General features: G+C 43.7%; 1 protein-coding gene across 1 annotated transcript in view; it reads right to left on the minus strand.

Moving 5' to 3' along the window:
• The window catches only part of LDLRAD4 (low density lipoprotein receptor class A domain containing 4), a 415,207-nt gene that overhangs the window by 190,657 nt on the left and 201,826 nt on the right, over window positions 1–22,724 (minus strand). The window contains exon 3 of the mRNA XM_040353920.1: window positions 8,515–8,655. Within this exon, the coding sequence (XP_040209854.1) occupies window positions 8,515–8,655 (141 nt within the window). The remainder of the gene's footprint in view (window positions 1–8,514; window positions 8,656–22,724) is intronic.

A 22,724-nucleotide genomic window follows, 5' to 3' on the forward strand; every position in this document is an offset into this window, starting at 1 on the left:
GTACACATTTAACCCCTTCCTCACCCCCTAGTGTTAACCCCTTCCCTGCCAGTCACATTTATACAGTAATTAGTGCATATTTATAGCACCGATTGCAGTATAAATGTGAATGGCGCCAAAAATGTGTCAAAAGTGTCCGATGTGTCCGCCATAACGTCGCAGTCCCAATAAAAATCGCAGATCGCCGCCATTTCTAGTAAAAAAAAAGCATTTATACAGTAATTAGTGCATATTTATAGCACTGATTGCAGTATAAATGTGAATGGCGCCAAAAATGTGTCAAAAGTGTCCGATGTGTCCGCCATAACGTTGCAGTCCCAATAAAAATCGCAGATCGCCGCCATTTCTAGTAAAAAAAAAAATTATACAGTAATTAGTGCATATTTATAGCACTGATTGCAGTATAAATGTGAATGGCGCCAAAAATGTGTCAAAAGTGTCAGACGTGTCCGCCATAACGTCGCAGTCCCAATAAAAATCGCAGATCGCCGCCATTTCTAGTAAAAAAAAAAAAAAATAATAATAATAATTCTGTCCCTTATTTTGTAGGCGCTATAACTTTTGCGGAAACCAGTCGCTTATTGCGATTTTTTTTTTTTTTACTAAAAATATGTAGAATACGTATCGGCCTAGACTGAGGATTAAAAAAAAACGTAAAAAAAAAAATTAAGCTATTTATTATAGCAACAAAGTAAAAATATTTTATTTTTTTTCAAAATTGTCGCTCTATTTTTGTTTATAGCGCAAAAAATAAAAACCGCAGAGGTGATCAAATACCACCAAAAGAAAGCTCTATTTGTGGGGAAAAAAGGACGTTAATTTTGTTTGGGAGCCACGTCGCACGACCGCGCAATTGTCAGTTAAAGCGACGCAGTGCCGAATCGCAAAAAGTCCTCTGGTCAGGAAGGGGTTTAAGTGCCCAGTAAGGAAAGTGGTTAAAGGGGTTGTAAAGGTTCGTCTTTTATTTTCTAAATAGGTTCCTTTAACCTAGTGCATTGTTGGTTCACTTACCTTTTCCTTCAATTTCCCTTCTAAATGTTTTTTTTCTTTGTTTGAATCTCTCACTTCCTGTTTCTCCTCAGTAAGCTTTCCACCATCATCCCTGCTTTGGAAAGTCATTTAGAACAGCTTACTGAACACCTTACTGAGGAGGAACAGTAAGTGAGAAATTCAGACAAAGAAAACAAAGAAAAAAAAATTTTAGAAGGGAAATGGAAGGAAAGGGTAAGTGAACCAACAATGCACTAGCTTAAAAGGAACCCATTTAGAAAATAAAAACAAACCTTTACAACCCCTTTAAGTATATAAACAGTAAAAAAGGGAGGACAGACCATATTTGCCCCATAAAGAATGAGGAAGGACATCTGGTTACAAATGATGGAGAGATAGAGAAGGTATTGAATCTATTCTCCTCAGTCTTCGAGGGAATTGGGGGGGGCTTCAGTAACCAAAACTGTAGTGTTTGTCCTCATGACAAATCACAGGAAGCACTCTTATGGCAAACAGAGGACAGAATTAAAAATAGACTTGGGAAACTTAACATTAATAAATCCCCAGGACCAGATGGCTTGCACCCGAGGGTACTTCGGGAACTCAGTCAAGTAATTACCAGACCATTGTTCGTCATTTTTACAGTCACATTCTACTGACTGGAATGGTACCAGCCGATTGGAGAAAAACCAATGTAGTACCAATATTTAAAAAAAAAAAGGGGGCAAAATACATCCCTGGGAATTACAGACCAGTTAGCCTAAGACCAATAGTATGTAAGCTCTTGGAGGGGATGCTAAGGGACTATATACACGATTTTAGTAATGAAAACGGTATCGTTAGCAGTTATCCACATGGATTCATTAAGAATCGTTCTTGCCAAACCAATTAGGTAGTGAGGAAGTGAGTTGCCATCTAGATAAAGGAAGGCCCGTAGACGTGGTGTATCTGGATTTTGCAAAAGCATCTGACACCGTTCCCCATAAACAATTACAGTACAAAGTAAGGTCAGTTGGCATGGACCATAGGGCGAGTACATGGATTAAAAACTGGCTACAAGGGCAAGTTCAGAGGGTGTGATAGAGGAATACTCTGAATGGTCAGGGGTAGGAAGTGGGGTCCCCCAGGGTTCTGTGCTGTTACCAATCCTGTTTAAATTTGCTCAAAAAACTACTTGGGGTAAACAGCTCAATCTCTGTATTTGCGGACAACACCAAGCTAAGCAGGGCAGTAACTTCTCTGCAGGATGTGGACACCTTGCAAGATGATCTGAACAAATTAATGGGGTGGGCAACTACATGGCAAAAGCAGTTTATTGTAGAAAATTGTAAAATAGTGCATTTGGGTGGCAAAAATATGAATGCAATCTACTCACTAGGGGGTGAACCTCTGGGGGAATCTAGGATGGAAAAGGACCCAGGGATCCTAGTAGACGATAGGCTCAGAAATGGCATGCAAGCTGCTGCTATGCAAACAGAATATTGGCATGCATTAAAAAGGGGATTAACTCAAGGGATAAAGTGACAATTCTCCCACTCTACAAGACTTTGGTCCAGCCTCACAGTATGATGTGCAGTTCCGTGCAATAGTCCTCAGGAAGGATGTACTGGAAATAGAGCGAGTACAAAGAAGGGCAACTAATAAAGGGTCTGGGGGATATTAGTTATGAAGAAAGGTTGTGAGCACTAAACTTATTCTCTCTGGAGAAGACACACTTGAGAGGGAATATGATTTCAATTTACAAATGCCATACTAGCGACCCCACAAGGAAAAAAACTTTAGTGGAAGGGAGTTTAATAAGACACGTGGCCACTCACTAAGGTTAGACCTCTTTTCTTTACTGTAAGAGGGTTCTTTACTGTAAGAGCAGCAATGATGTGGAATTGAAAAAATGTGTATAAATCTCGCGCCTGATAAATGAAAAATGTTAAATTTAAATATAAGCCGCTATCCCCAACTGACCAAACTGGAAAGACGTAGTGAAAAAAATTAATATATAGTAATATATTAATGGGGGCGCTCAAAAAATTAATAATAAAAAAAAATATTGATTACAAATAAACACCAGCCTGCCCACACCATCTGAATTGCTAAAAAATAGTGTGTGAACCTATAAGAAAAAATTAGAACAGATAAATTAGTTTTAAATGATAAAGTGCACTAGTAAAATGTAAACCACTGGTATTGTTGTGAAACAAATATGAACACCACTGTGTAAACCCGATTAATATATGGACTCTAAACCCAATTGAATGGGACCAGAACCATAAAGTGATGCTGCTTGCAATGCAATTGCCAAACCAAAACAGAACTTAACCAGTCCTAATAAAAGTCCTTGAAAATCAATTTGTGCAAGAACACAATAGTGACAATCTTGATAGTGGTTTTCTTGAAAAACATCCATTGAAGGAACCAATCCAAAACTTAAAGTGACTTGCTACATTCACATTCACCACAGTTGCAAACAATAAACGACACCCAAAAGTGCTCAAGGTAAGGATGGCAGCTTACCAGAGCACATTGAGATAACTTGGAACCTTCCCAAAAGTGGCAGCCTACAAAAATTACTCCAAGAGCATGACGACTCATCCAGGAGGTCATAAAAGAACCCAGAACATCTAAAGAACTGCAGGCCACAGGTAAGATCAGTGTTCATGATTCAATAATAAGAAAGAGACTGGGCAAAAATGGTATCCATAGGAGAGTTCCAAGCCAAAGCCACTGCTGACCAAAAAGAATACAAAGGCTCATCTCACATTTACCCAAAAAAAAAATTGATTATCCCCAAGACTTTTAGGCAAATATTCTCTGGATTGATGAGACAAAAAAATGTACTTTTTGGAAGGTGTGCATCCCGTTACATCTGACAATGAATACAGCATTTCATAACAAGATTACACCAACAATCAGACATGGTGGTGGTAGCGTGATGGTCTGGGGCTGCTTTGCAGCTTCAGGACTTGGACGACATGTCATACCATAATTGATGGAACCATGAATTCTGAGCTCTACCAAAAATCCTAAAGGAGAATGTACAGCCATCAGTTCGTGACCTCAAGCTCAAGTGCACTTAGGTTATGTGTGTAAAAAAAGTTGCGCTACTAATATAAAAAAACAGCAGCTAGCATCAACAATAAGACGTATTGTGTGTGAAAAGTAAAAAAACAAAGAAACGCAGCACTAAAGAAAAAAAGAAATACAAAAACCCTGAAGGTCCCTCAAGAGTAAGTATTCAAACGTGAGATAATAAATCATAAATAGAATATATATTCAAAAAAGGTGAGTAGAAATGGTGAAAGTGTTCAGTGCATAAATAGCTAAATACTTAGGTTATGCAGCAGGACAACGATCTGAAACAACAGCAAGTCCAAGTGGTTCAAACAAAACAAAATTTAGGCTTTGGAGTGGCATAGTTAAAGCCCGGACTTAAATCCAATTGAGATGCTGTATCATGACCTCCACAGGCCGTTCACGCTGGAAAACCCTCCAATGTGGCTGAATTAAAACAGGTCTGCAAAGAGTGGGCCAAAACTGCTCCACAGCAATGAAAGGCTCATTGCCAGTTATTGCAAATGCTTGATTGCAGTTGTTGCCGCCAAGGGTGGCACAACCAGTTATTAGGTTTAAGGGGCAATTACCTTTTCACATAAAGCCAGTCAGGTTTAAAAACCATAATTTAAAAACTGCATTTTGTATTTATTCGGGTTAGCTTTGTGTAATAAAAATTATCAGAGTAATTTAAGTGTGACAAATATGCAAATAATTTAAAAATCTGAAAGGGGGCAAATACTTTTTCACACAATACCAGCCCTCCCTGGATTTATATACAAAAAAGCCCCAATTTTAAAAGATAACATAGCGCCAGGAGTGATAGACCCTCCCTAAGAAACAGAGGGGTTCTTGCTTCGGAGTCTTTACGGGTTTCTTTGCATGCGGTAGATGTAAGGCCTGCCGGCATGCCAAGAATATTAAGAGGAAAGAATTTCCACAAGCACAATAAATAAGTACATGATTAAGGATTTTGCAACTTGCTCCACTACTGGCGTTTTTTTTTATATGCTGGAATGTGGGTGCGGGTTACAATATATTGACCGTACCTCCAGGACCCTGCAAATACGAAACAGGGGAACACATTACCAATATTTAGAAGGGGGTTATTACCCATAGTGTCTCCAAACATTTTAAATTGGTGCACAATAAGGATCCCAGTTCGCTTAAATTTTGGGGGATTGAAAAAAAGAGCAAACACATTGAAAGTCCAAAATTCTCTCACCAAGGGGTCTGAATGTAGATTTTGACTAGAACTGTTTTATTAGTGATTTAGAGTAGTGCATATTGTGTTTAAAAAGGTTTTAACAATATATTATTGTATATTCTTTTAATTAGTATTTTTAGGATTATCAGATTTATTAAAGTATGTTAGTTGTCATTAGTGAAGAACTTGCGCGATGTAGTCACCAACTGTTTTTTAATTAAGCAAAGATTTGGGAAGATTTTGTCTTGATGTGGTGTCCCCATGAGTACTAGTGAGCAATTTTAAACTTCCCATTCTGGAGTGGACACGGAGCTTGTTCAGCACAGCCGAATCTCCGCAGTGATTACAAAGGCATAGGAGAAGGTGTTGCATAGTAATTAGGGGATGAGTGTATAAAAGCAGCAGTGAGATGTCCAGTCTGTGCCCCTTACTGATGAAGTCATGCCCACTTCACGTAACGTATATGGGGGGGGGGGGGGTGTCACAGTTGGTGATGTAATCCTGCGAAACCTGAGACTGGTGAAGCCAGTGAGGAAGAGGGTGGACACGGAGGGATTATCAGCTTCACGCTGGGCCGATTCATTGATTACCCCCATAGGGGATCTGCTTTCAGTGCACAGTTTTGGGTGAAGATTTCACTTTGGAAGAAATTTAAGACACTATTTTCATTACTGGAAATTATAACTATTTTTAGGATCACAAACTGATTTTTTGATGATGCACATCATTGTAGTATTGGTAGCGCACCACTGTTTTGGAAACTACATTTATGACCAGGTCCCAGATAGTGTCCTATGGGTAATCATATCCTTAAAATGGCTATAATAGGTTGGGTCTTGGATGTATAGTTCACCTAGGAGAGGAATTGGGTTGGTTCTACTCCCGGTACTCCTAGTTTAACAATTATTGGGCTCAAAACACTACCAAATAATTGAGGGAGGTAAATATGTCCAATATAATATGTAAATATGTCTATATCCTGGCTCTGCTGTCACGTCATTTTAGAAGTTATGGAATATACAGAGATGGATTCTACTGAGAGAGAGTTCTGTATATTCCAGGGATTCCAACTAAGGTATTCATGACCCAATGTCTGTTAACCTACTAGTCACTGAAGTGGCCAAGTCAGACACTTATTAGGTGTTTTCAGATGTAAATGTGGATTTGGGCAATAGGCACGAGACAAACAGTCTGGATTTTTCTCTTCAAGGATCGGATAAAAAAATTATGGTATGGCCAACAGTTGCGTATTGCATGACCTGGATAAGTGAGGAGGAAGGTCACTGCAGCTGTGTCTTTGGTTCAACACAGAAAAGACAGTGACAAATACAATGTAATGGCTGCGTTTGGATCAACATTGTTGCCACACACACAGCCTGTTGAGTACCTAGTACACACGACCATTACACCTTTGGAGGTCAATTGGGACACCGTGCCAGAACAGACATGGCCACTGCTCCCAATAAGTCATGTGTGGATTTGGGTATGTGTCCCCAAACTCACATTATTTGCCTTCATGGTTGTGTATCTGCATCCACACAGATGTCATATTGGGCGCAGCGCCCATGTCTGTGCACCCACTGCATCCCAACTGACATCAATGGGACTGCCTGCACAGATTAAAACACCTGTGCATCCCCGTGCAGGTAAACAAGGCCCTAGCATGGGGTTTACAGATACGCCCTGTATGAATGAGACCTTCAAGTGAACAAGTGTAGAGGTGATGGGCATTCAAATACACATCCTTAACAAGCTACAAATGGGTGACAAAATAAGCCATCAATGACCTGTGAAAGTGCTGGCAATGGCAAGCAATTAATTTTTCCTTCTGAAAATGCTAGATTCTTGGCTATGGCCATCAAGAAAATTGCCTCTGTCAGATAATAGCTCCCAGGTAATGGAAAATTACCTTATTTTTATTATAGCACTAAAAGGCATTTTATGGTGAGTTGTAATTTCTTTCTAGATAAAATTTAACTTGCGTTTACTCAAATCCCATATTCGCAAACAGGGAAAATGTCTCCTCATGCTTCGTTCTAGTTCTAAGAGGCTACTACATCAAAGGTATCCTATACAGAAAGATTGTATTGGGGGGCTAGAGATCATACACGGCAAAACATATTTTGCAATGTCCCAACTGTGGCACACAATACAATAGCACAAAAATGGTTGTCCCCCTAGTCAACCAAGCTTTAAGAAATGCAGAAAAAAAAAAGTCTCTTACCATGGAAGAAACTAATATTAAAGTGGTTATCCTTAAATTCGTTAAACTATGGAATCCATAGTTGTCAGTGCCAGGCCTGATGCCCGTTTGCGCTGATTACATAAAGTATATATCAGTAACTCCTTTCATGAAAAACACAGATCAGGGGTGTTGTTACGGTGAAAAACTGTTACACACATCCATAACAAGCAATGCCCTTTTATATTTGTTTTTGCCACCACTATGGTCCAACACCCTGTAGTTCAAGAGTTGGTAAGTGGTAAACATTACGTTTTACTTGTCTTTTGTGGTCTGCAAGTGTATATGTGAATAATATACCCAAGGACTGTAGTGAACTATAAGGCGAGGATTCTTCTCTCTGGGGGGTACATTGCATATTCATTGTATTAATATTGTATTTATATGTTAAAAAAAAAAAACTGAAGATGCTGATCAATGTACCTTTGATGACTGAATCAGCTTTATGACATGGCTATTGTAGACTACTTAATATTGTGTTTTGTATTGTCATGTTGCTGTTGAATTACATAAAAAATAAAAATGTACATGATTTATAAAAAAAAAGGAAAGGTTTAGTTTTAGTAAAGTATCAACAATCACCTTATATGGTTTTCAACAAGCATGTCCATTGTTCCCGACATTCAAAACGAGAAAATGACAACCACAAAATTTCACAAACAGTCCAATCAATGCCTTACAACTCACTGAAAAGTAATTACATGGGACCACGCCCACATGTAATTTTAATTTATTCAGCAAGTGTATCCAACAGAAAAAAATATTCCTGCATAATTATCCACAGCGCTAGCATTGACACAAACCCAAAATGCATTATTGCTCAGTCTTACACATCAGATTTCAAACACAGACGGAACACACATGAATGAATTGGCATGTGTGGGTGGAAAGGAATACAGACATTTATCAGGCAAGCTGTTACCAGACCACACTATCCTGGTTTTCCCCGTTCAGAGTGCCAACTGATACAGCTTACTGAGATAAACAGTAAAAATAACCACTAATAGATATATAGTTAGGCACTTACAGGTAAAAATCCCTGGTGGAGGGTGTTCGGTCACCAAGGGGCAGTTCTCTTCATCACTGTTATCTCCACAGTCATTCAGTCTGTTACAGATGAGCGATCCAAGATATAAACATTTGCCACTGGTGCAGGTAAATTTGCACTCTGAAAGAGAATAAAGTTGTTACTTTATATACCACCAAAGAACTGATATTACTGAAAGCTTTCTTGCTTTCCACGCATTCCTATTGGCCATCGGGGCAGCCCACCATGGTGACGATTCAATAAAAATATATAGGAAATATATAGGGAGGAAGGCAAGCTTTTACTGCCCCACTTACCTTGGAACGTTGTTTTGGGTGTGTTGGGAAGACACCCTGCTTCCGCTTCACCCTTAGTTATTTACATTTTTTATTTAGGTTCATTTTTATATATTTTTTTGTGTGACCTGGGATTAGGCCTTTTCTACTCTCTTCGCTTTTTTTTTGGGTAGCGTTAGACAATGGCAGGGTGGGTGTCTTAAGACCTGTTGGGTTTGTGTTATTTGTCATATGGTCAAACATTGAGCTTATTTAGTATTTTTTGGGGTACGTTTCCTTAGACATTTGTTTCTCTTGAATAGGGATGGCCCCCACAGTTCGAGTTCAACTCAAGTTCGACTCGAACATCAGGGGGTTTGTCAATTTGCCGAATTCCGAACATTACATGGCAAATTGGCATGCCGCAGAATGCCCTAAAAAGCACTGCACAATCGCAGTGCATCGATGTCTGATGATTGGCCAAAGCATGCTGTGAGAGCCATGATTGGTCAAAGGCCACACCCACACACATACAGTATCTCACAAAAGCGAGTACACCCCTCACATTTTTGTAAATATTTTATATCTTTCCATGTGACAACACTGAAGAAATTACACTTTGCTACAATGTAAGGCCTGATTCACACCTATGCATTTTTAGTGATTTTTGCATATATGCACTACAGAACGTGTTTCATAGAAAACCATGTTAAATTGACTGTAGGGCAAACGTGCACAAAAAACTAAAAATGCATAGGTGTGAATCGGGCGTAAAGTACTGAGTGTACAGCTTGCATAACTGTGTACATTTGCGATACCCTCAAAACACAGCCATTAATGTCTAAACTGCTCAAAAAGTGAATACACCCCTAATAGAAAACGTCCAAATTGGGCCCAAAGTGTTACCATTTTGTGTGGCCACCATTTTTTAGCACTGCCTTAACCCTCTTGAGCATGGAGTTCACCAGAGCTTCACAGGTTGCCACCGGAGTCATCTTCCACTGCTCCATGACAATATCATGGAGCAGGTGGAAGTTCGAGACCTTGCGCTCCTCCACCTTTTGTTTGAGGATGCCCCACAGGGTTTAGGTCTGGAGACGTGCTTGGCCAGTCCATCACCTTTACCCTTAGCTTCTTTAGCAAGGCAGTGGTCATCTTGGAGGTGTGTTTGGGGTCGTTATGTTGAAATACTGCCCTGCGGCCCAGTCTTCGAAGGGAGGGAGGAGGGGATCATGCTCTGCTTCAGTATGTCACAATACATGTTGGCATTCATGGTTCCCTTAATGAACTGTAGCTTCCCAGTGTCGGCAGCACTCATGCAGCCCCAGACCATGACACTCCCACCACCATGCCTGACTGTAGGTAAGACACACTTGTCTTTGTACTCCTCACCTGTTGCCACCACACATGCTTGACACCATCTGAACAAAATACGTTTATCTTGGTCTCATCAGACCTCAGGACATGGTTCCAGTAATCCATGTCCTTAGTCTGCAGGTCTTCAGCAAACTGTTTGCAGGCTTTCTTGTGCATCATGTTTAGAAGAGGCTTCCTTCTGGGATGACAGCCATCCAGACCAATTTGCTGCAGTGTGTGGCATATGGTCTGAGCACTGACAGGCTGACCCCTCACCCCTTCAACCTCTGCAGCAATGCTGGCAGCACTCATACGTCCATTTTCCAAAGAAAACCTCTGGATATGAAGCTGAGCATGTGCACTCAACCGCTTTGGTCGACCATGGCGAGGCCTGTTCTGAGTGGAACCTGTCCTATTAAATCGCTGTATGGTCTTGGTCACTGTACTGCAGCTCAGTTTCAGGGTCTTGGCAATCTTCTTATAGCCGAGGTCATCTTTATGTAGAGAAGCATTTTTTTTCATATATGTGTGCGCACTACACTAGTAAAAAACACCTGTCTGTGCTACTACATAATATTCAATAAATGAGGTTAAACAAATGTAAAAAAAAGACACAAATTCCACAGTAGTGCACTAAATGATTCTACAAAACTCTTAAATATTAACATTGAGAAATCAACATAAAACACCCATACATAATAAAGTTTCCATATGGCATATCCCAAAAAATATATATGCTCCAACATATGCAAATCAATATGGTAATACAGTCCAACTTAAAGTAATGAAAAAATAGTTTTTCTTCATCACCAAGTTGCACTGTATTACCATATTTATTTGCATTTGTTGGAACATATATATTTTTTGGATATGCCATATGGACACTTCATTATGTATGGGTGTTTTAGGTTGATTATTTCACAATGTTAATATTTAGGAGTTTTGTAGATTCATTTAATGCGCTACTTGATTTGTCACACAAATTTAACACACCTGCTCCCCATTCACACCTGAGACCTTGTAACGAGTCACATGACACTGGGCAGGGAAAATAGCAAATTGGGCCCAATTTGGACCTCACTCAGAGGTGTACTTACTTTTTTGTTTAGACATTAATGGTTGTGTGTTGAGGGGACAGCAAATTTACACTGTTATACAAGCTGTACACTCACCACTTTACATTGTAGCAAAATGTAAATTCTTCAGTGTTGTCACATGAAAAAGATATAAAATATTCTCAAAAATGTGAGGGGTGTACTCACTTTTGTGAGTGTGTATGTGCGCGCGCGTGCGCACACACACACAGTGCAGTCAGTGTACAGTATATATTAGTGTATTAAAGTTGTTAAGAGGAACCCTATGACAGAATTGAGGATGAAAAAAATTGCATGGATATATATTATATATATTATATATATATATATATATATATATATATATATATATATATATATATATATATATATATATATATATATATATATATATATATATATATATATATATATATATAATATTTATTTATTTATTTTCTCAACATGTACAGTGTTTTGAATAAAGAATGATGAGCGCAAACTGAAAATCTAAAAGTGAATATAAAGACAGTCCATAGGGGACTGATAACAATCAATAAAGATATGCAGTGAATTCAAAATTAGTGAAATAACCCAAAACTGATAATAAATCCAAAAATAAAAGTCCAAATATATAAATCAAAGTTTGGATAAATCAATCTAGTGTGCCAGTGATAAACACAACTTCTGCACTTCGGGCATCAATGTGGACAATCTTGATAACTCTTTGCTTAGCCTGGGCTCGCAGTGCGCTTACCTCCAGACACTAGGTCATGCGTTTCAACGAAATCCTCCCAAAACTGGAACAGAATCCAAACAGTGGGTAACACGTGTTGCACGGAATCTTCCCAGTGCTGAGATAGAATCGAGGGGCGTTCTCTGTATCCAATACCAGTATAGGTCCAGGCGCAGCGAAGTCGACTCCACAGGATAGCCACAAGGTGTATCAGGAGCAAATGTAGAAATAAAAAGCTCTCATGGTGAAGTATGCAAGCACTTTAAAATTTAATAAAGGTAAAAATGTGCTTACATTGAAAAAACGAATTAAAACGCCAAACAGCGGCACTTCCGGTGGACGGTCAGGGTGTCACGTCACTTCCGGTCACATCTAACCTTATGCATTACGTCACGACACGTGACTTGAACCTCCGATGAAGTCACGTGTCGTGACGTAATGCATAAGGTTAGATGTGACCAGAAGTGACGTGACACCCTGACCGTCCACCGGAAGTGCCGCTGTTTGGCGTTTTAATTCGTTTTTTCAATGTAAGCACATTTTTACCTTTATTAAATTTTAAAGTGCTTGCATACTTCACCATGAGAGCTTTTTATTTCTACATTTGCTCCTGATACACCTTGTGGCTATCCTGTGGAGTCGACTTCGCTGCGCCTGGACCTATACTGGTATTGGATACAGAGAACGCCCCTCGATTCTATCTCAGCACTGGGAAGATTCCGTGCAACACGTGTTACCCACTGTTTGGATTCTGTTCCAGTTTTGGGAGGATTTCGTTGACACGCATGACCTAGTGTCTGGAGGTAAGCGCACTGCGAGCCCAGGCTAAGCAAAGAGTTATCAAGATTGTCCACATTGATGCCCGAAGTGCAGAAGTTGTGTTTATCACTGGCACACTAGATTGATTTATCCAAACTTTGATTTATATATTTGGACTTTTATTTTTGGATTTATTATCAGTTTTGGGTTATTTCACTAATTTTGAATTCACTGCATATCTTTATTGATTGTTATCAGTCCCCTATAGACTGTCTTTATATTCACTTTTAGATTTTCAGTTTGCGCTCATCATTCTTTATTCAGACCTTTATTTGTTGTTAGCACATTTTAGATTTGAGCAGCATTTTGTTTTTCACTGGTCACTTTTAATTTTCACTGTTGGCTAGCGCTTTAGTCACCCACTTGTCCATGTACAGTGTTTTGTATATTGTTTTTGTATTTGTGTTCATCCGCTTGCTCAGCAGGGATCGCTCCGTTGATCCCCGCTGAGCCGGCAAATGACAGGGCGGTCCCTGTACACTGTGCAGGGACCACCCTGTCAGATCTCTGCTCTCCTCTACAGGGGGGGGATCGGATGAACACAGACTTTATGTAAAAACACAACTTTAGGTTAAACAGGAAGTGCATCAGTGGATGAGAATCTTAACGTGGTTGTATGTAAACCTTAGATATGAAATACGAACTAAGCACCAAGAGTCAATTCTGTCTTCTGCTTCGTTCCTCTATCAGCATGAGTCACTTCTGACACGTTTTCCTGACACCAAAAGGGTGATGGGGAGGGATCTCAAGCTGATTGACAGCCTCAGCTCTGTTCCTGTGTGCAGGAGGGGGGGGGGGGGTGTCCCTTCCCTCCAATCCGCTGTCAGAGCTCTGCAGTATGCGATTTCAGCTTTGCGTTCCCATTTTTATGACAGATTAGACAAGCTTTTTAAATTTGCACTTTGAAGGGCTGTAGAGAAAAGAACATGCGAATAAACAGGTACAACTTACATAGGAGAATTTGTTTCATCTCTGTATCACCCGAGGTCAGGCACTTCACTGGGTATAAGTAAGGGTTTACAACTACTTAAAATGCCATTAGTCCTGCACATCTCAAATTAGCTCCAGCTAAATTAAGTTAAAGCATTCAGATAACTAAGGATTCTCTGTATTCGCGTTTTTATCTTTTGCGATTTCTTGCGTACTGTCCCATAAAATAAAGTTGAGAACGTTTTGCAAGACAGTTTTTTTTTAATAAATTTTGACTTGATATACAAGTAACGTCATGTCACAACTGAGTACAAAAGAGGAGAGGCATCTTTAAGTCTAGCAATATGGTTGTATTTAACCGCTTGCCGACCAGCCGCCGCAGTTTTGCGGTGGGAGGTTGGCTCTGCTGGGCGAGATCACGTAGATCTACATCATCTCGCCGAGCAGCCAATAGGGGTCAAAAATGTGTCAAAAGTGTCCGCCATAAGGTCGCGGTACCGAAAAAAATCGCTGATCGCCGCCATTACTAGTAAAAAAAAAAAAATACCATAAAACCATCTATTTTGTAAACGCTATAACTTTTGCGCAAACCAAACGCTTATTGCGATTTTTTTTATGAAAAATATGTAGAAGAATACGTATCGGCCTAAACTGAGGAAAACATTTTATTTTTTTTATAGATTTTTGGGGGATATTACAGCAAAAAGTAAAAAATGTTAATTTTTTTCAAAATTTTCGCTCTATTTTTGTTTACAGCGCAAAAATAAAAAAAACTGCAGAGGTGATCAAATATCACCAAACGAAAGCTCTATTTGTGGGAAAAAAAGGACGCCAATGTTGTTTGGGAGCCATGTCGCACGACCGCGCAATTGTCAGTTAAAGGGACGTAGTGCCGAATCGCAAAAAGTGGCCTGGTCATTGACCAGCAATATGGTCCGGGGCTGAAGTGGTTAATGAAGGTACAACAATTAGCAACTCACAGGGTTGATAATTAAAACAGGCACATCTAAGTATGCAGGCATCTGGGGTAAAGCTATCCACATAGACCAGGCATGCCCAAAGTCCAGCCCGCAGGCCAATCGCGGCCCGCGGCCTGTTTTTGAACAGCCCGCCTGGTTATCTAAATATATATATCTTTTCTGGCCCCCAGCACCATTCTTTCCATATATATATTCATATTCTTCCATAATTCTAGGGAGCCATTTAAAACCGACTGTACCCTTAAAGCCCCTCAAACAACTTTTAACTTTCCCACCTTATTGACTTCAAAGCATTTTACCAAGATGGCTTAATTTCATATTTTTTTTATGAAATTTCAATTTTGCTGATCACTACAGGCAACTTAATTTTTTAGTGTAGGGGTCTCAAACTGGTGGCCCTCCAGCTGTTGCAAAACTACAAGTTCCATGAGGTATTGCAAGGCTGACAGTTACAAGCAGGCAGAGGCATGATGGGACTGATAGTTTTGCAACAGCTGGAAGGCCGCCAATTTGAGACCCCTGCTTTAGTGTGAGGTAAGTGGGTTCTGAATGATATTTCACATACAGTCATGGCCAAAAATATTGGCACCCCTGCATTTGTCAGATAATCCACCACCGCCACCACAAATGTTTAGGCAGTCCCATGTTTCTTGTGTTTGTATTGGTAAGAAACAAAAAAGTTGAGAAACAAAAAGCCAAATCTGACACATTCCACGCAAAGCTCCAAAAATGGACTGGACAAAATGATTGGCACCATGGAGAAGAGAAAGCGCAGCAAACAGTTGTCTTAAAATTTGAGAACAAAAATTGTGGAAAAGCATGGACAATCTTAAGGTTACAAGTCCATCTCCAGAGATCTTAATGTGGCTGTGTCCACTGTGTGCAACATTGTCAAGTTTACAGCCCATGGCACTGTAGCCAATCTCCCTGGAGGTGGGCGCAAGGGAAAAATGTATCAAAGTTTGCCAAAATTTACCCAAGCAAAAATGTTTTTGGGAGAATGTGCTGTGGACTAAACAAAATTACAGCTTTTTGGTAAAGCCCCTCATTCTACCGTTTTAAGACAAATAAATGAGGCCTTTAAAAAAAAAAAAAAAAAAAAAATAGAATACAGTCACCACAGTCAAACATGGTGAAGGTTCACCAATGTTTTGGGGTTGCTTTGCTGCTTCAGGTACTGGATGTCTTGACTGTGTGCATGGCATTATGAAATCTGAAGACTACCAAAAAATTCTGGGGTGCAGTGTCAGAAAGTTGGGTCCGTGATCATGGGTCATCCAGTAGGACAATGACCCAAAGCACCCCCCGCTTAATGGCAAAAAAGCAAGATAAATCGGCATGAACTTGAGTAAAAAATACAGAACGAGAGCAGCCACGAAGGGAACACCCGCAGGCAGAAAACCGGGGGAAATTCAGCGCTTTTTCCACCTTTTTCAAGAGATCTCCCCCGGAGCCAAGGCCACAGCGCCAAGAGACCCGCCACGTGGAGTGGCACTGCAACCCCTCTACCGGAGACGGGTCCCTTTTTGCCTGGAGCATCCGCAACGTCCGTGGGTACCTCTTCTCCACGGGACCAGCAACGAGACGTCATGGCCCTACAGCTGCCTCATGAAGAGGGCCTCCCTGAGCAGGACATTAGGGTGCTGCTGCAGGCCCTCCCCACCCGATCTGACATTGTGGCCCTCCGCACCCGATCGGACATTGAATCCCTGATCCTCCCTTTGGAGGAGACTCACCGCCGCCACATCCAGGAGGTGAGGGGTGAGCTTTCCAGCATCGGCGATTGGGTGACCTCAAGAGAATCAGCGGTCGTGTCGTTGGAGGGCCGGGTGCTCGCCTTGGAACGGTCCCGAAACCAGCATCGGGAGGCGGCGGTGACACTCCAGCTCCACCTTGAGGACCGGATCCGCCGCAATAACATGCGGCTCCGTGGCATACCGGAGGACGCAGAGGCGGGCGATCTCGGCGGAGCGGTGAGAGATTTTTTCCGCGCAGTCCTGGAGGACCCGGGGGAGGAGATACTGCTGGACAGGGCGCACAGGGCCCTAGGCCCTAGATCCCCAGACCCGACTAGGCCGCGTGATGTGGTTGGCCGCCTTCATAGATATACGCAGAAAGAGGCTATCCTGCGCCGTGCATGGGACTGCGGTGACAGGCGATGGGATCCCAGATCAAAATTCTCCCAGATCTCTCCGGGGCTACTCTGAAGCGAAGGGCCCTCCTGAGGCCCCTGCTGGACTTGGCCAAGCAAAAAGGCTTTACCCATCGATGGGGGTATCCGTTCGCGGTGACGTTCCGCAAGGATACAAGAGCCTTCACTTTGCGGGCTTCATCCGACCTACCGGCAATTTTCCAATTTATGGAGGCAGACCAGATACCAGTACCCGACTGGCTGCAACTACTCCCTCGGGTAACGGGCAGATCGGGGATCTCCACTATTTGAGGCCCGGTGCCCCCCCGCCAGCAGAGCGGCAGACGCCGGCAGAGAGAGGCGTCAGGAGGTCCACGTGAGTTTTCAGGGGGTAACTCCCCCCCCATCGGCATGTGGGCCGTTGCTGGGCAATAGACTGCCGCATGGAGGACCAGGTACTTTGAGACCCCCGTTCCGTGCCCGGTGTTTGTTTGGGTGGTGGGTGGGATGTGGTTCTCCCCCTTCTCCCGGAGTCGGAAGAATGCAGCGACACCGACTAGAGACCCCTGCACCGCGGAGGGATCCTCCCGCATACTGGACCAGAGGAGCTGGACTGCAACTGGGGACTTTAATGATGAGGTTCTCTCCCGTAATATTTGAGGATCACTATGGCCCCCCCATTGGCTGTCTCATACCACCATTAGTCCTCTTCCCCCCTCTGTTCTTTTTTTCTGGGAGGCGAGATGAGATATAGATGAGCTGGAGATGCGACATTTTGGTTTGCTTGGGACCCGGGGAGGGGGGGGGGAATTGTTTGGGTTGGGGAGGGGGGCCCTGGGTTATATAATTGGATCTTTATCAGAGATGTGCAGGGGGGGAAATCGGCTCAGAACCCTGATCTGTTAATGTTATGTTTTGGCTGGGACTGGAGAGGGGGGATATTGACGTCAGTCTCTGTTGCCGCTTTGTTATATTAAGTTTGCACTTTACCCGCTAAATGCTTATACTGCTGCACGTTTCTGTTCTGTTCTTATGTTATATTGAAGGTACTTGACACAATGGAACGTTATGCTTGTTTTCAGATTGTCATGCCGTCATAGAATAAATTGTTTTATGTTGGCCGTGAGTGGGGCGAGGGAGCCAGGGGCTCGCTTACTGGCTGTCTACCCACCACCCCATATAGGACTTCGCTCGATACCCGGGATATTCCTGGAGAGCGTTTTAGCCGGTTAGGCTTAATTAGAACCCTTATAGCTGCCCACTCTGGGCACAGCTTCCTATCTTCTTCCTCTTATCTACTGCGGGACATTCTCCATCCCACTTTCTATACTCCCCTGTTCCTCTGCCCCCTCCCTCCTCTCCCCACTTTTCCCCGACCACACCCTTCAGGAGGTTCCCACTCCCCCCCTCCCTATACCCACGGACATGGACGAACTCCATGTGATTTCGCTGAATGCCAAAGGCCTAAACACACCCGAGAAGCGCCGGATGCTTCTCCATGACATGCGACGCGAGAGAGCGGATGTCATTTTCCTACAGGAAATGCATTTTAGAGACGGCTCCCTCCCGGTGCTTAGAAACCGCTTTTACCCTCACGTCTACCATTCTGCGTTTGCCGGAGCCAAATCGAGAGGAATGTCGATCCTCATTTCGGCAAGAGTACCGTGGACATGCATAGATACAAAGACAGATGCTCAGGGACGTTTTTTGTTCCTGAAGGGTCATGTAGGGAAGGTGAAGATCCCCTTTGGGAATCTCTACGCTCCGAATGTACAACAAGACACATTCATTAAACGCCACATAGAACGACTTATAAAGTACAGGGAGGGACAGTTGATAGTTAGTGGGGATCTTAACGTACCGTTGACACCCTCAGAGGACACCTCCTCTGGCACCTCGTCCACCTCACAAGACGCGAGTGCAAGCGAATCGGAGCGGCACTACACTCTGCCCAATAGATGCGTGGAAAGGCATTACACCTTCCACTCGAGGCCTCACCAGACATACTCCCGCATTGACTATTTCCCCATTAACATCTGCAGACGGTCAGTGCAGCTACCATAGGGTCAATGGCGTGGTCAGACCACGCTCCGATCGGTCTGCGTTACGCCATATCGGACATTTATGCGACGCAGAGGCCACCATGGAGACTGAACGAGGGTCTCAAGGACCCCGAGGTCCTGGCAGACGTGGCTAGGGAAATTGGACACTACTTTGAGTCCAACAATACACCGGACTGCGACGCTGGGGTGGTTTGGGAGGCGCACAAGGCAGTGATTAGGGGCGTCCTCATCAAGCACGGTACATGCCTAAAGCGACAACGGATGACCCAATTGAACCAGCTTCTGCACGAACTGCAGGGGCTAGAGTCAAAGCATAAATCGACACCCACAAGGCAACTGGGAGCGGAGCTAGACAGCGTCCTCACGAAAATCACGGACCTGATGAACTTTAAGGCCAAGGCGGCGTTGCAGATTTGTAGAAAGAAAATCTATGAGTCCAGGGATAAATGTGGTAAACTCTTAGCCCAGACACTAAGGTCAGCCGGTGGACAGAGACTTACTCTACCCCGCCACATCACAGAAGAATTTAGAATGTACTACGATACCCTATATAATTTGGCCAGGACGCCCCACAGTCGGATTGAGACGACTAAATACATATCTGACTCCGCCATGCCCTCCCTGCAGAGGCCAGAGACGCACTAGAAGGCCCCATCACGTTGCCAGAACTACAAATGGCACTCAAAGCCACCAAATTGGGTAAGGCCCCCGGCCCAGATGGCCTTACGGCCTCTTATTATAAGACCCTCCTCCCGGCTCTGGGCCAGCACATGGTGAAACTTTACAATGACCTCAGCTCAGGGAAGACGCTACACAGGGACACGCTGAAAGCGCAGATATCAGTTATACACAAAGAAGGAAAGGATCCGGCGCAGTGTGGTAGTTACCGCCCAATTTCCCTTTTACATACAGACCTCAAGCTTTTTACTAAACTTATCGCCAATAGACTGCAACATCACTTGCCACATCTGGTCCATTTGGATCAGGTGGGCTTTGTGCCAACTAGGGAAGCCAGAGACAACACGACCAAAGTCTTGAACCTCCTACACATTGCAAACTCCACTAAGTCACCGTGTTTGTTTCTGGGTACGGATGCCGAGAAGGCGTTCGTCAGGGTCAACTGGGAATTCATGTTCGCGACCCTTGAACACATATGGTTGGGGTCCAAGATGATGAATTGGATAGTGGCGGTTTATTCGGAACCGACGGCCAGGCTCAGAGCAAACGGGGGGTTCTTTCCGAACCCCTCCCAATAACAAATGGCACAAGGCAGGGCTGCCCATTATCGCCCCTGCTGTTTGCCCTGTCCCTGGAACCCTTTCTAGGCCATGTCGGATTGAACCCGGGTATTTCCGGAATAGCAGTTAAGGGTGTCCAATATAAGATGTAGGCCTATGCGGACGACGTGATGTTTTCCCTGTCAGAACCAGCGGACTCCCTCCCTAACCTGATGCGAGAGTTCGACGTCTATGGGCAGATTTCCAATCTAAAGATTAATTTTAGTAAATCGGAGGCGATGGGAGTAGGACTGTCCCAGCCCCTGCTTGCAAACCTTAAGACGCGCTTTCATTTTAAATGGACGGACACAGCGTTAAAATATCTGGGCACCTTCATACCGACGACCACCTCACGTCTTTTTAAGCTCAACTTCCCGCCCCTTCTAAAGACAGTACAGATTTTGCTTGAGCAGTGGCCTTCATGCATGGTTTGGATGATGCAACATCCTCAAGATGTCTATTCTACCCAAGTTCCTTTACCTCCTGCAGGCCCTCCCGATCCACATTCCAGTCAGTTTCTTCAAACAAACGCAGGCCATGTTTATTAAATTCCTTTGGGCCGGGAAAAAACCCTGCATACACAAGAAGACACTCGCGCTGCCAAAAGCATATGGGGGCTTGGCTTTGCCTGATATCCAAATTTACTACCATGCAGCACACCTTAGTAGGCTATTGGATTGGTGTCGCCATTCGGACACCAAGCTGTGGCCTCAGCTCGAGCAGTCGCAGTGTGAGGTCCCCTTGCCCAGAGCCCCGTGGTGTTTATCGGGCCTTTCACCTAGCCTTAGGGGCCACCCACTGATTGGCAACACAATCAAGACTTGTGCGCGCCTGTTGGAGCGTTCTTCCCTCTCGTCCCGCTCCTCGCTACTGAGACCCATACTGGGGGACCCCCGGTTTGTACCGGGCCTAATGGACAGACCCTTCCGTATACCTGAGGGAGACAGGCATGCATCAGGCCTCACATTCCAGCTCTATGGGGAGGTGGCAAAGCTTTCGGACCCGGGAGGTATATACCGGCTTGATTTTATGAGAGCAATGCAGCTAAACCACTTCCTGACCAGCCTGCCTCCTCCTGGAGACGCAGATCAGACCTTGACAGAATTCGAAGGGTTGTGCGAGGAGTAGGGGACACTACCGCACACGTTATCCCTGACTTACGGCATACTTCTTACCCCACCTGGGAGTTTTCAGCTCCCATCTCTCCTCAAGTGGGAGGGAGACCTAAGCTGCCACTTTACCGCTACCCAAAAGCAAAACATTCTCAGGTTCGCACACGGGTCCTCCCTCTGCACCAAGATACAGGAGACGAACTACAAGCTCCTCATACAGTGGTACAGAGCGCCGGACCTGTTGCACAAGTTCTTTCCGGAGACGACTGACCTTTGCTGGCGCTGTCGGGGGGTTAGGGGTACCCTTCTTCACATCTTCTGGTCCTGCCCCCGACTCCAGGGTTTCTGGGGGAGGTCCACAGGATAACGCAACAATTTACAGACTGCGCTATCCCGTTCGAGCCGGCCTACTTCCTGTTACACGCCAATGACACCCTGGCCGGCGTCTACAAGACCTCAGTTGTACGCCACTTACTCGACGCGGCGAAGGCCTGCATCCCAGTTCTCTGGAAGAGCCCGCACCAACCGTCCATCGCTGCGTGGATAAAGAGGGTGGACGAGGTGGGTAGATTAGAGGACTTAGTCCTAACCAGCCAAAACAGACAAGAACAGTTTAAAAAGACCTGGCAACATTGGAATCTCTTTAAGTATTCCAATGAAGGACAACTACTGAGGGGAGAGGTTGGAATGAATGTGGTCACTTCTCACCCCCCTGCATTAGTTCTGGACTAAGTCCCCGTCATGCTCTTGGGAGCCCCTGGCTGCTATCGACGGTGTTGCCCTAAGACACAGATGGTGGGCGTGGATCTCCGGCGAATGGCCCACGTCCATGTCCGTGGGCCACATACATACACACACACACACACACATGCATGCATTCCCTCCCCTCTTGTCCTATTCTACTTCTTATCTCATCCTTCCTTCCCCCTCCCCCTTTTCCCAGAGCTGTGGAGTCGGAGTCAAGGAGTCGGAGTCGGGGGAAATTTTGGGTACCTGGAGTCGGCAAACAATGCACCGACTCCGACTCCTACTAAATTTAGATTGGAATAAAAAATAAAAAAAAGCAAGTTTAAATGTCCCAATTCACAAAAAGTTATAATTAATGACTTCTCTACTGTAAGAATAAAGACCAATGCATGCAGTGCCTCACGTAACCGCAAAACGAACACGTTAAGTGACCGTGAAGAAGCATGCTTTTCATGTGCTTCACTATATGGCACGCAACGCACAATTAGGAGCTGCAATACTTATACTTTCCATAGTGTTGTGTTCTGCTTTTACAGGGAACGCAGCGTCCATGTGTAACCTAGCCTCTCACTGATAAGGGATTAAATAAATATGTTTTTTGCAGGACTAGAGAGTGAGACACTTGTATAAGTGAAGGGAATGGAGGGCCAATAGTTCAAGACTGAAGCTGTAAACCATTGGAAAAACTGCTGTCATTTAGCTAAGGCTATA

The sequence above is a fragment of the Rana temporaria genome, chromosome 5 (genome assembly GCF_905171775.1).
Source record: "Rana temporaria chromosome 5, aRanTem1.1, whole genome shotgun sequence".
NCBI lineage: Eukaryota > Metazoa > Chordata > Amphibia > Anura > Ranidae > Rana > Rana temporaria.